The sequence below is a fragment of the Passer domesticus genome, chromosome 11 (assembly GCF_036417665.1).
Source record: "Passer domesticus isolate bPasDom1 chromosome 11, bPasDom1.hap1, whole genome shotgun sequence".
Taxonomy (NCBI): Eukaryota; Metazoa; Chordata; class Aves; order Passeriformes; family Passeridae; genus Passer; species Passer domesticus.
In genome coordinates this window covers 33366239-33379465 of record NC_087484.1, presented here as the reverse complement: position 1 = coordinate 33379465, position 13227 = coordinate 33366239, and the positions used below count along the sequence as shown (strand labels likewise).

Sequence of the window (13227 nt, the reverse complement as noted above, 5' to 3'; positions counted from 1 at the left end):
AAAGGGGGAGATGTCAGAGACAGGTAGAATAATGATAAAAGAAAGGCCTTATGAAACCAGGCCTTGTTCTGCTATATTAACAGCTGGCCTGTCATCTCTTCTAAGTGCAGCTAAGCAGTCACAAGTTCCCATGTGAAGTTATTTTGAGAATGAGACTTGGTGAACAATCTGATCTGAGGGTGAAAAACAAATGCACCTGCAAGAACAAGGGATTTGTCCCATGAGAATCAGTGAAGAGAATAGGTAACAATACAAACAATACAACAGAGAGATTTGATGCACAAGTAAAATATATTTTATTATCCAACAGAATAACTGGCATAACTAATAATAAGAAATCTATTAACTAACTAAAGTGGCACATTAGGTTTGTCAAACTGTATAAAATAAGTTGTGTGAATAAAATCAAGAGTTCTTCTCCAGCTCAGCTGGGTTCTCTGGGATTTTGGTTCCTCCCTTCTTTCAGGCTTTGGCTTCCCCCTTCTTTGGGGCTTTGGGTTCCTTCTTCTTTGGGGCTTTGGTCTCTCTCTTCTCTGGCACTTTGGCTTCCCCCTTCTTTGGGGCTTTGGGTTCCTTCTTTTTTGGTGCCTTGGTTTCCTTCTCTGGGATTTTGACTTCCTTCCTCTCTGGGCATTTGGTTTCCTTCTTTTCTGGAGGTTTGCTTCTCTTCTCTGGAGATTTGGTTTCCTTCTTTAGGATTTTCAATTCCTTCCTCTCTGGTGCTTTGCTTTCCTTCCTCTCTGGAATTTTGATTTCCCTCTTTTCTAGAGGTTTGTATTTCTTTTCTGGGAGTTTGTTTTCAATCTTCTCTGGAGCTTTGGTTTCCTTCTTCTCCGGGAATTTGGATTCGCTCTTTTCTGGAGGTTTGTATTTCTTTTCTGGGAGTTTGTTTTCAATCTTCTCTGGAGCTTTGGTTTCCTTCTTCTCTGGGAATTTAATTTCCTTCTTCTCTAATAATGCTTTGGTGTCCTTCTTCTCTGGGGCCTTGCTTTCCTTCCTCTCTGGGAATTTGGTTTCCTTCTTTTCTGGATGTTTGTTTTTCTTTTCTGGGAGTTTGGTTTCTATCTTGTCTGGGGCTTTGGTTTCCATCCGCTCTGAGATTTTGGTGTCCTTCTTCTCTGGGGCCTTGCTTTCCTTCTTCTCTGGGGGTTTGGTTTTCCCCTTCTCTGCTTTTGGAGGTTCCTTCCCCACAGAGACACCCTTCTTTTCTTTCTTCTGCTTCTCTTTCTCCTTCTGCCTCTCTTCCTCCACCAAGGCTTTTGTCTCCTCCTCAAGCTTTGGAGCCGGCCGCTTCAGCTCCCTTCTGCAGACAAAACAGAAAACATGGCTGAGAGTCACCACCAGAACCTTGGGCTCACTCGTCCTGGCTGGCCCTGCACTTCATTCCTTGACCCTGAGGCCAGGCAGAAGCGCCAGACCATTTCCATGAATTCTCCTCAACCCACAGAGGTTGGGAACATCCCAAGGGAGGGCAGTGGTGGAAGGGCACCTCCAGGACCAGCCAAGCCTGAGCCTTGCCATCAGAAGGGCTTGACTGTGCAAGCTCCCTCTCCAGGCACAGCCAGACACCTCCAGCCCACTGACAAAGGCTGATCCACCAGCTCTCTGCGCTGTGCCTGAAAACGCCCTTTGTCTCTTGACTTCCCAGTTTCAAGCAGAGCACAGAGTGCCAACGTCTGCTGATCTCTCCTGCAATTCTTACTCAGCTCATTCAGCCCCCTTCTCCCTGGGCACAGCTGAAGCAGGATTTCAATGAGTTCAGATTTCAGCTGAGGCTTAGAAGCAATTCACATTGATCAGGATGTCAGTTAGACAGGCAGACCATAGGTTAATGATGATGAGATGCTTCAGCCAGAGCTGATTGTTATATTGTTTACCATGATGAGCTTCTTGATAGAAGGAAGCGGAGTAAGTGAACTGTTAGAAGAACACCTTGAAACCAGTAGAACAATGGTTAGCACCTGGGCTTGATGTCAATCAGTCACTAAGCAGGGGACCTTGGATGGTGCCAGAGGGTCACAGAGACCTGATGAAGACATTGCTGACTTCATTCCTTAAGACCACTGGCCCAATTCGAGACCACCGACCCAATTCCAGAGAAGAATTGTGCAGGTGTGAAGGACTAATGACCTCATTTTAATACAGAGCCGGGAGGGAAGGTGCTGGGGTTGTGCACATGTATTGTGTGTAAGATCCTGGGAAATAAAGAGAGGGCAAAGAACCTTGTACAGCGCGGTCACGCCTTGTAGGGACGACTCTGGTGCCGCCCACCGGGGTTAATAAACATACCACTTTCTAACTTCAATGAGTTAGAGAGTCTCTGTCCGTGAGCCTCGGTTTTAACAACTGATAGCCTGATCCTAAATGAGAATAATCCCATCAGTCAGAAAGGAAAGGCTGCAGGAACTGCTCTCCTGCAAGACAGGCTCTTGTCAGCCAGATTTCCTGCTGGAAGCCAGCTGTGACCAAGCCAGCTGCTGCTGTCTGCCATGGAAACCATCTGAAGCAGCCTCGTCCCTCTCCTCCCCATGAAACCAACTTCAGCCTGGCCTGAAGGAAGTCCTGATGCACAGGCTTGCTTTAAGCAGCCTCCACTCCCAGCTCACACTTTGCCTGTGTGTCCTGAGCTGGGCTGCCCTGCTGGAGCAGAGCTTCTCCTGTGCTTGCCCACTGCTGCAGCTGAAGGGGAGCCCCAAGGACAGGAGCTTTTATGGCTGCTGCCCCACCATCAGGAGAACCCTGGCAGATCAGCACTGCAAGGACTTCATCTGTGGCAGCACCAGCACCCAAACCAAGGTTTGGTCTGTGCCCCACGCCTGCCCACACCACAATCCCACTGTTTTGGTGAAGAAGGGAGATGCTGAAGAAGATGCAACTCAACACCATGGAGCTAAAGACACCTCTAGAGGCAGTGCCAAGGCAGGGCCAGAGCCCAGCTCCCTGCAGGCAGCATCTGAGCCAGGAGGGCTCACCACTAAACTAGAGAAGAAGATGCTCTGTCCCAACAGAAGAAGGTGCTTCCTCTCTTGGGAGCCAGGGAGCCAAGAGTGGCCATCCCTGTGCTGCTTCTGGCCTTTGCTATGCAGCACCTCTGAGCTCAGAGTCCTTGGAGCAGGGAAGCCCTGCAGGGACAGTAAGCCATGGAGAGCAGGAACCCATGGCAGGCTTACTCACCTCTCCCTGAGAGGTGCCCCAGAGCCACAGTTGATCTCCTGGGGGCTCGGGGAGCAGCTGGCACGTGAGGCCTCCCCGGGCACCAGCACCTCGCAGCTGGGGCCTCCCTCCACGTGGCACAGCGCCGTGGCACTGGAGATGCTGTTGAGGTGGCCAGAGAAGGGCAAGGAGACCTGCTGGCTCTCTCCTGGCTGCAACACACCTGACACTGGCAGGATACTGGAAGCCTGCATGGAAGACAGGAGAGATGGAGGTGTTGAGCATGGAAATGGATGCAGAAGAGCAGCTTGGAGCAAAGTGCAGCTGCAGCCAGAGGGGCCTATTCCCCAAACACTGCCAGAATCACCCTGATCTCATCCTGCATCCATGCCACTGACCAGTGCAGGGACCATGGGGAAAATCTCCTCCCATCCTCACGGGTCAATGCATTCATGAGTACATGACATGAAAGTGAACTGGGATGTCTCCTGGCACTAGAAATTCTCTCTGATGCACAACTTGCCTTGAAAAAGTTTCAAAACTTACTGCTTTTAGAAAAGGAGGAGACTCAGAGTAAGAGCTCTTGGAGCTGAGCAAAGGACTCCCAGCCCAGCTCATCTGACTCCTGAGGCTCTGCCCCTCTCTCTCTGATTTAAATGCTGCTCCCTCAAGGTGCTACAGCAAAAGCTCCTGCAAAACCTTCCTCTGGACCACCTGAGGAGTTGCAGGGGGAGCAGTGCCCTCCATAGGTGCTGCACAGCGTCCTTGGGCAGCCCCACAACGTGTCCTGCACGGCCTCTCCAACACCCAGCTGCTCCAGCAGCACTTTGTGCTGGGCCTGCAGGGATGGGAGGCCCCTCTGTGGCCAATGCTCAGGGCCACCAGTGGCACTGGCAGCTCCAGCCCTGCTTGCCACACTGACAGTGTGCAAGGGAGACAGATTCCCTCTTCCCTTCTCCGCTTCCAGGGCAGGGTGCGGTGCGTCCACGCAACACCTGAATCCCTCCAGGCCTGCTGGGAGGTGAGGGCTTGCAGGAGCTTGTGGTGGCACCTGAAAAACAAGCCATTCTCTATGCCTGCAGGAAGAGACAGCCACTTTGCCAAGTCCCAGTTTGTAAGACAGCTTCAGGGCCAGCAGTGCAAGAGCAGCTCTCGGGTGACAGCAGAGAGCTGCAAACAGGGAGTCTGGCTGGGCTGGGAAGAGGGCACATGGAGATCAGGACTCATCCCAGCTTGCTCTGCCAAGGAAGCTGCAGCTCTTCCCATCATGATGCAGATGAAAGCCTCATCTTGCATTGGGAAGGCAACAAGGCAAAAAATGCCACACTCAACACAGGCCTGTAGGATCTGAGTGAGCTTCTCCAAGGAAAACTCTCCTATTTCTCCCTCCCGCTCCCCCATGTCCAGCCACTGGCCCTGCTGCCCAGCCACTGTCAGGGCACAGGACAGCAGGGCAGCAAAAAGGGAGCTCAGCAGGAGCATGACTTGCTGGTGGCAGGCTGGGGAGGCAGCACAAGCAGTAGGTGTACAAGAAAATCTACCTCTGGTCCTGAACACTGGGTCAAATCCTGCTCTTCAGTCAGGGCTGTGGCTGCCTCCTGCTTTCCAGCCTTGAAGTGCCTCCATCGAGACGCTGGGCAATGCAAACATGTTCTCATCTCCTTTGGTGGATGGGGAGTGAATTGAGGTGGGTGAAGCTCATCTCTGGAAAAGAAGATAACTGTGAACAGGGACCTGCAGTGGGAGGGAGGGACACCTGCACCAGCAGCTCCTGCTCAGGATGCAGCCCCTGGCTGGCTGCTGGCACCTTGAACTGAGAAATGCTTTGATCCAGCCCTTCCCAATCCAGGCTGGAGCAGGTCTGCTCTAAAGGCAGCCCAGGGATGACACTGAGCTGCTGCAGCAGCTGCAACTGCTTGCACTGAGGAACTGCAGAGGACAGGGATGAACACCCTGTGGGCATGCAGAAAGCACAGTGGGAGAGGAAAAGACAGAGAAGGCAAGCAAAAAGGGCAGATTTGAGACATCCAGGGGCAGACCCAGGCAGTGACAGCCAGCACAGCCCCCCCAGGGCCCAACAGCAGAAACTCTGCAGCTCCACCAGGTATTTATCAGGAATGTTTCCCTGACACTGCTGGGGGCTTGGCTGACATTTTCCAACACTCCCAGGGGACTCAGGTGGCATTCCCCATGCATCCAGACATACATACATGGGCTGTAGTGCTGGGATCCTGCCAGACTCCATCAGCCTTGGGCTTGGGGAGGTTTCTGCCAGCCATCCAGAGCTCCATAACTGTTTTCTCTGTCCCAGGAAGCAGGCAAGAAACATTTTTAAAAAAAGCCCAAAGCAAACCACAACAGGGAAACCTAAAAATCCTTAAACAGCTCAACCCTGCTCTAGTTATTTCTTTACGGACAGCTACCACTCTCCAGCTGAAATGCTGGGCTTTTGGAGAAAAAATAAAAAGATAGTTACATGTTCACCTCCAAATTTAAAAGGATCAAGGTAAGAGAATCTTTCAAACTACAAAGGATTGCCCCAAAGGTAAAAGCTTTGCAAGAAATCTCTAGTTCAGACCAGGCTGACAGTTAAACAACTGGTTCCTCTGGTGGGGAGAAGCCCTCCTCTTTAAGGTAAGCAGTCTGAGAGTTGAAAGCAACTGTTCTGTCAAACCTCAGGCTCCCTGGCACAGCCTGCCTTGCCTGTCCTTCCTCTTCACTGATTTACATGCAGTGCCACAATGGCCCAGGTTCAGATGTTTGGTGCCATTCAGGGAATTTGGCATTGTCATTTCCTTATGTTTTAATGTAAGTTTCAATCCCTGCAACCACTCTTCAAATGCCAGCTTTCCTTTCGTTGACAGAAAGCTCAAGGTTCCCAGAAGTCTTCTGACATCCCCTTTTGTGCTCAGAGGGATGCCATTTCCAAACAGATGTTTCCAAAGTTAACAGCATTTTCAAGAGTAATGCACTAAAGTGACCCTGGATTCCAGCTCAGACCAACGACGTTCTGTGCCAGACACTGAGATTACCACCCGTGAGGCACGAGCTGTTGGTGCCACCCATCCCTCCTGGCCTTCTCCACAGCAGCCTGTGCCTGTTTTCCCCAGCAGAATCCCCGTGCCCTTTGCAGCCTGCCAGGAGCAGCTGCACAGAGGCACACATCTCCCCTGCACGCACCAGTGGGTTTCTCTCATCCCCGAACACGCCGATGAGAACATTGGTGCGATGCGTGCCCAGCGCCTGCACTTCCACCAGCACTGGGATCTCTGCAGTGCTGTGAGGCTGGACAATCCCACAGGGCTTGGGGCTGGAGTAGAGCACAGCAGCGTCCTCCTTGCATTTCTGCAAGAGACACGATGAAATGCAGCTTCAGAGGCACCTCTGAAGGAACTTTACACTCCCTAACATCCACCGCAACAGCAACTGACACACGTGTTTAAAAATGCCCAGGACAAAGGTAAAAGGCACAAACAAGATGCAAGAATTGTAGGCTTAGCATTCCCAGGTCATCCTGCAAGGAGGCTGCTAGCACAGGCACTGGTGTCTGTGGATGCAGCAGCTTTCACAACCCTCTAAGATCTCCCACAAGAAAACACCCTGAAGACTAGAACATCAACTGTTCCCTCAGCAGGTTAAACTGCATCCTCAAGTTTACATTCGGGTAGGATCCTGTTCTCAGCAGATCTTTAAGACTGAATAGAAACCAGCAAGGTCATGTCCAAATCCTTTTTTCCCCTAATAAGCTCCTCAATAATATTTGAGAGGGGGAGGTGGATGGGAGGCCAAACCTGTTCAATGAGCCCGTAGCAGCCAGGCAGGTGGCTGGGATTCCTAATCAGGAACTTCTTCTCATATGGCACCTTCAGGAGGCACTCATCATATTGCAGCACGTGGGGGGACACTTGCAGCTTTGGAACGAGACATCTGGACAAAGAGATGAGCCCAGGGGAATCAGAGATACTGAGAGAATGGAGAACATTTACCCCCAAAGATAGTAAAACAGAGCATAACAGCCCTGCAGTGATAAATTGCCTTCTACATCTTCCCGCTCCAACAGGTCTTGTCAAGGAGGGGCAAACCCTGAGAGGCAGCACCCAGAGGCTGCCAAGTGCCCCAGGCAGAGCACTTTGTCCCACAGCTGCCTCAGCCCCTCCTTTCCCCAGGAAGCCTTGCAAGGACTCCTGTAACACTCCCAGTGACCCATGAGCTCTAGGGGAGCCTTCCCAACAAGGAACAGAGCTCACTAATGCTCAAGGAACACACAACTCCAGTGTCCCATGACTCCCTTCTCTGCCATGGTGCTGTTGCCCTGCCTGGGAACTCAGCTGCTTGCCCCAGCCTTGGAGGGCACGAGACACCAGCTGCCCTCCAGAGTGGCTGATCAGCCCCTCCCAGGCCCTACAGCTCCCTGGCTCCTTCCCTCCACAGCTCCAGGCACTGACTGTCCCCAGCCCCACCTGCTTGACAAAATGCTAGCCCAGGCACTGCCTGGATGGCTCTGCCTGGGAGAGGGAACAGCACCAGGGAACTGCATCCCTCCTGGCATCCCACTGACACCCACAGCAGCACAGCAGGATGGAATTCTGCTGCAGCAACAACCACTTTTGCTCTCAACCCTGAGAACATTCAAGCTCAGAGTGGGAAGCAGAGGGAAGGAGAAAATCTAGAGCTGAGCTGCCACACCAATGGCTGCTTTCCCCTCCTGAGACCTTGCCCTCAGCACTCTTGCTGGCAGCCACTTCCCCCCTGCCACGTGCCCTCATGAACAGAACCAGAGCCTGGCTCTCAGCAGGCTGCTTGCTGTGTCCCAAACCAATGCACGGTGCTCGCACCCAGCACAACTCTACCTCTTGCAGCAAGAAGGAGAGGAGGCCCTGGGGAAATTTGTTCCACCTCAAGCACCAAAAGCCAGGCCAAGAAATGATCTCATTCCTGGTGCCTTCAGAAAAGGGCCCAGGACCCTGCTGGGCTGGGAGCAGGGCTGCTTTTCACCACAGGCTGCTGTCCAAGCTCTGCTCTTCTCATGCCCAGCTGGCACAACATGAGCTCATGAACCAGCACTTCTCCTTGGCAGCTGCAGCCAGCAAAGCCTGGGCAAGGCAGGGGCTGGGGGAGGCCAGGCAAGGCCTGGTACCTGGCTGTGATGACCAGTGATGCCACTCCCTTGCCAAAACCCTCCAGATCCACCAGCATTTTCCTGTAGAACTCCATCACCGAGTTGGAACACAGGGTCACCTGGTGGAAGAGAAGAACAGGAAATTCTTCCTTACAAAAGCTCATTATCCACGTGTAATATCTTCCAGCCCTTGAGGGAAGATTTTCTCTTGATTCTGCGGCTGCTCCATGTGTAGAGCACAGTCTCAAAGCAACAAAAGCCTTCTGGCAATAGCAGATGTGTTAAACACACCTTGCTATCAGGGCATAGCTCAGCTACATTAAAACATTAGACTAAAGCTCTATGAACCACTGTATTCAAATTAAGGGGCCAATTTCTCATCTGACTACAATGACATAAATGCAGAAGAAATCTGACTTGAACACAATGAGTTCAGCTTTACAGCAGGAAGCTGAGGGCAAAGTGTGGCCCAGCAGGTGCTGGGCAGTTCATGGCTGCAGAGTTTTTTGTCCCCACTGGAGATTCCTGCAGTGAACACAAATCCTTCTGCTCCCCAGGAGAGGGAAATGAGACCAAGAAGAAAAGCTAATTGCTTTCTACAATGACATCCCTCTAACAGCCACCTTCTGCCCTCATCTTTGCTCTGCCCACTTGCAATCAAATAAATGGCTCTCAAGAAGCCAAGAGTGACTTCTGGCCTTGACCATATGGTATGTGACCTCAGCATATGATTTTGGAAAGAAAACAGTGCTCCTTGAGGAACACCCCGAGTAAGGCAGCTGGCAGAGGCCTCAGAGCAGTGCAGATCTCTCACTCACACCATGCTCAAAGCTGCAGCAGAGCTAAAGCCCTCCCACACTGCAGTGCAGCTGCAGCCCTGGTGCTGAAGCGTCTCTGGCTGGACTCTGCCCGTACCTGGATGTCCTGGTGTCCCTGGGGCAGGATGGTCCCTTGGCTGGGAGTGATTGTAAACTCCCGGGGCTCCACATAGAAGTGAATGCCCTTCCTCCAGGCTGGGTCACTGTGGCAGCGGATCTGATCGACGCTGTCCACGGCCGGCTGCGTGCCATCGAACGACATGCGGAGCTGGAACGTCACGGGCACCGGGGAGCTGTTAGTGAGCCGGCAGCGCTGGGTGTAGGGAAAGCCTAGGAAAGGACACCAACATCCATTGAGGCTCCCATTGTGGCATGACTCCTGCTGGGAATGGCCTGGCACGATGAAAGTGGCATTGGAGTTCAGCTCTGGATTATCTGAACTACAGCTCACCCAGAAGCTGCATGAGGAATGAATCATCACTCAGTTCCCTTTGACACAGATTGCAGACTGCAGCCTTGAAAATGCCCACTCCTAGCCCTGCTGAACACTGCAAGCTTCTCTCTCGGGGATGGGGAGGAGCTGCCTCACCTGCCCCAAACCAGCACCAGTGATCTCCCAGTGATAAGTGTGCACCCAGACCAAGCATTTCCTCTGAGAATTCAAGCTGTCAAATTCCCTGTTAAGCCTGACAACACTCCCACCCTTTTCAAGACAGATAAACAGTGAGTCAGCATTGAGAAGAAGCTACAGCAAAAGACAGTGAGGATGGAATCAGGAACTAGAACGTGAGGCAAAGCACCTCAATGCAGCTTCTCTCTGCAGGATCTTTAAGGCATCTCTTGGTTTGGGCCAAACAGACTGAGCATGAGACAGCTCAGAGCCCACTCAACTGGGGGCACACCAAGCCTTGCTTGGAGATTGGCAGTGAGGAACCAGGTCCCACCTCACCCAACAAACGGGGACATCACACCCATGCTGCTCACTGGGGTTGCTGCCTGCAAGGCTTTACCCCACTGGAGCTCTGGGATTTGCTTTCCATGCTGGAAAGCCAGAGATGCAGCCACTCATGGTGGGGATGTCCTGCAGAGCCCGGAGAGCAGCCACAAGCTGCTCTGCAGTGGACATCTGGCTGGGCTGGCAGCTCTGTGGGGAGGAGACTTCTCCCCAGGCCTGCTCACCAAGAGGCACTGGAACACAGATGGAGAGAAAAAACAACTGCAGGTGCAGCCCAGAGCTTCTCTGTGCCCATCCCAGTGAGCACTGCCAGCTCCAGCAGTGACTCCAGCAGGGAGGCAAGAGAGGCACAACAAGGACAAACGCAGATGGCAAAACCTGCAATGAGATTGAGCTCACCGCATGCAGACAACAGTCAACAGTTCCAAAGAAGCAAAGATACAACAGCTGCCTTCAGCTGAAGAGACCTTAGGAATGAAAGCAGATCCAGCAGGATCAATCTCCTGGTTCAGAACCATAGTTCCATTGGTTGCCTTTCTTGTTTCATTTCTTCAAAAAGGCAACTTGACAAGTGCCTCCATGGTGGTGCAGGGTGGGGAAGAAGCAGCTCAGGAAAGGCAAGTAGTTTCCTTAAAAAGTCCATGACCTTCCTTGTTCTGGGTTCAGGCTTGGTAGTGAATGCTCCCCTTGGTCTGGGAAGGGGGATAGGGGTTTGGGGGTTTTGGCCCTGGGGGTGGGCTTTTCCCTTGGGGGTTTTTGGCAGCTGTGGCGTGATGCCGTGGGCGCTGTGCAGTGGGAGCTGAGGCTGGGCAGGGAGCGGAGCTTCCCTTCCTCCCGCTCGGGGATGGGAGCTCGGCCGCGTGCTGCTGCGGGAGGTTGTGTGCTTGGCCCCGGCACTGCCCTGGCTGCAACTCAGCCTGGCACCCACCCTGCCTGCCTTCCCCGCTGCTGCCTGCTGCTCTCAGGCACTGCCCACATCCCCCTGCCCTCTGTCCCTCTGCAAAAGGAGCATTTCCCTCCTTCCCTCCTTCCCTGCCGCTGCCGGCTGGCAGGGGATCACTGCCCTGCCAGAGCCCACAGCTCCTCCTGCTGGGATCCTCACTGCACCAAAGGGCAAAAACGGGACTTGGCGGCTGGTAAATGTCTGCTCTTGTTCTCTGGGCTCTCCTGATATAGTCTAGGAAAGAACTGTTATTCCTTTCCCCATCGTTTGAGCCCTGTAATTTCAAAGGTATCATCATTTGGAGGCAGGGGCTCATCTTTCCATTCCAGGAAGATCCCCACCTTCCTTGGCAGACACCTGTCTTTTCAAGCAGGACAGAGACAGCAGAAAATCCTGACTTTCTCAGCCTTGCTTCTGTTTGATCTGACAATGGCCAAATGCTCCCTGCGGCACCAGCAGCCCTGCAGTTCCCACCCTGAAGAGGCTGCTGGGGCAGAGCAGGAGGGAGGGATGCTTTTCCCTTGGAAGGCACAGATCCCTCCCGCTGTGTCCCAGCCCAGGCAGCACTCACCAAAGGAGATGTCCCCGAAGTCGAGCTCAGGGAGGTTGAAGTGCAAACTGGGTCCAGTGACGCTGCCCCTGCATGGCGAGGACAGAGCAGGAAATGCCTTGGTTCAAGGAATTGCAAAGCTCCAGCTGTCGTGGCTCGGGGGCACAAACCTGGTGTCAGGGCACCGTGCCTTTCAAACCAGCACACACCATGTGCTCAGCACAGTGCCCCTGGGCACAGGAGGCAGCTAAAGCCAAGTGGCCAGCAGCCAACAGCCACTGATGGGCTCTGGGCACAGGGCAGGCAGGAAAAGCCCCCGGGATGCTGCTGGTCCCATGAAGGACCCTGAACACACAGCCAGACATGGCTCTGGGCCTCACTTTCCCCATCTGAAATGGGATGGGCATCAAGGTGTCCTCACAAACTTCTGTAACCAGCCCTTCCAGACACAGGTTCCTGCTTTGCTACTTCTTAGCTGGAACTGCTGTTCCCATGGAGGAGCTTTCTCAGCAGAGTTTGACCCACACCATCATTACAGACACAGTTCTGACACATGAACACAGGGCAGCCCCAAACATCCTCTGAAAAGAGCAGCAACACTTCTACACAGGGCACAGATGATGAATCCTAGAGGAAAGGACCAGCTTTTCCTCCAAGAACAAAGCCAGCATCATTCTTTCTCCACTAGGGGCAGACCTACTCACCACTTTTCCCTTGCTAAGTAATAACTTCCTTGTTCTTTTTCATCCATCTCCCTCATCTTACTGCTATCATCCAGTGCAGATTGCTTTCATTTCTTCACTGCCTTGCCCCAGTGCCTCCCAAGAGCAGCAGCCTAGCTCCAAAGCTGCAGAGCAGCCAGCATCAGCTCTCCTGCTCCCACTGCATTATCCTAGCAGCCCATGGCTCAGGCTGGCAGGGACAGGACCTCGTGCTGCTGTGGTGCTGAGCACTGAGCTCTGCCTCCCCTCTCATCACCCCTTGTCCCTTGTGCTGGGCCAGGATGATCTCTTGCCATGGCACCAGCCCAGGGGATGGTGCCCAAGTCCTTGGCACAGTTCCTGCTGCACAGTTCCCTGACTCCCACATCAGCCCTTGCCTGGCTGTGCACAGGAGGCACCAGAGCCCTCTGGGCACAGCAGCAGGGAGCACAGCTTGTCCCCCACAGCATGGCCATGAGAGGGGAGGTGAGGCTGCTGCTGCCCATCTGGCATGGATTATTGACAGAAGTTTTTAAAAGCACTGCTGCTGGTGCAGAATGCCCCAGGCTGGCCCATCTCCAAAGCCCTGGGGGCCTTGCTGGCTGTTCAGCTGGGACATCCCAGAGCAGCTGCTGCCCAAAGCTGATCCATCCCACTGCCTGCCATGGCCCAGGGCAGAGGGAGATCCCTGCAGGGAGGAGTCATTCCAGCTCCAGGTACCACACAGGGCAGGAGGCATCCTCCCACTAAAGCAGTGCCAGCATCAGAGCAGAGATGAAGACCTCAGCAAACACCTTTTCTCTCTGCTGCACCCCAACAGGGGGTAGGTGGGGCATGTCCCAGAGACAGCTGCAGATGTGCCCACCAAGCTCCCAGGGTCCTTACCTGATGGTCAGGATGGCAGGCGTAGGAGATCCAGCCACACTGAACCGGAATTCTTCCTCAAACCTCCCCAACACGGTGGCACTGAAGGAGATCTGGAGAGTCT

General features: G+C 53.3%; 1 protein-coding gene across 1 annotated transcript; it reads right to left on the bottom strand.

The window, feature by feature from the left end:
- Positions 1–272: 272 nt before the first annotated feature.
- LOC135278285 (neurofilament heavy polypeptide-like) lies at positions 273–13227 on the bottom strand. The gene is made up of 9 exons (XM_064384841.1): positions 13125–13227; positions 9188–9420; positions 8291–8391; positions 6945–7080; positions 6334–6498; positions 5364–5455; positions 4695–4857; positions 3175–3401; positions 273–1303 (listed from the first exon to the last, which is right to left on the bottom strand). Exons 2-9 carry the CDS (start codon positions 9350–9352, stop codon positions 463–465), a joined length of 1890 nt encoding a protein of 629 aa, XP_064240911.1. The 5' UTR covers positions 9353–9420; positions 13125–13227; the 3' UTR covers positions 273–462.

Excerpts from the sequence above, each read along its gene's own strand:
- LOC135278285 (XM_064384841.1), bottom strand. The coding sequence starts at position 9,352 with ATGTCGTTCGATGGCACGCAGCCGGCCGTGGACAGCGTCGATCAGATC. Across the intron at positions 5,456-6,333 it reads GGGATGAGAGAAACCCACTG|AGAAAACAGTTATGGAGCTC; the intron begins GTGCGTGCAGGG and ends TTCCTGGGACAG. Across the intron at positions 1,304-3,174 it reads GGGGCACCTCTCAGGGAGAG|AAGGGAGCTGAAGCGGCCGG; the intron begins GTGAGTAAGCCT and ends TTTTGTCTGCAG.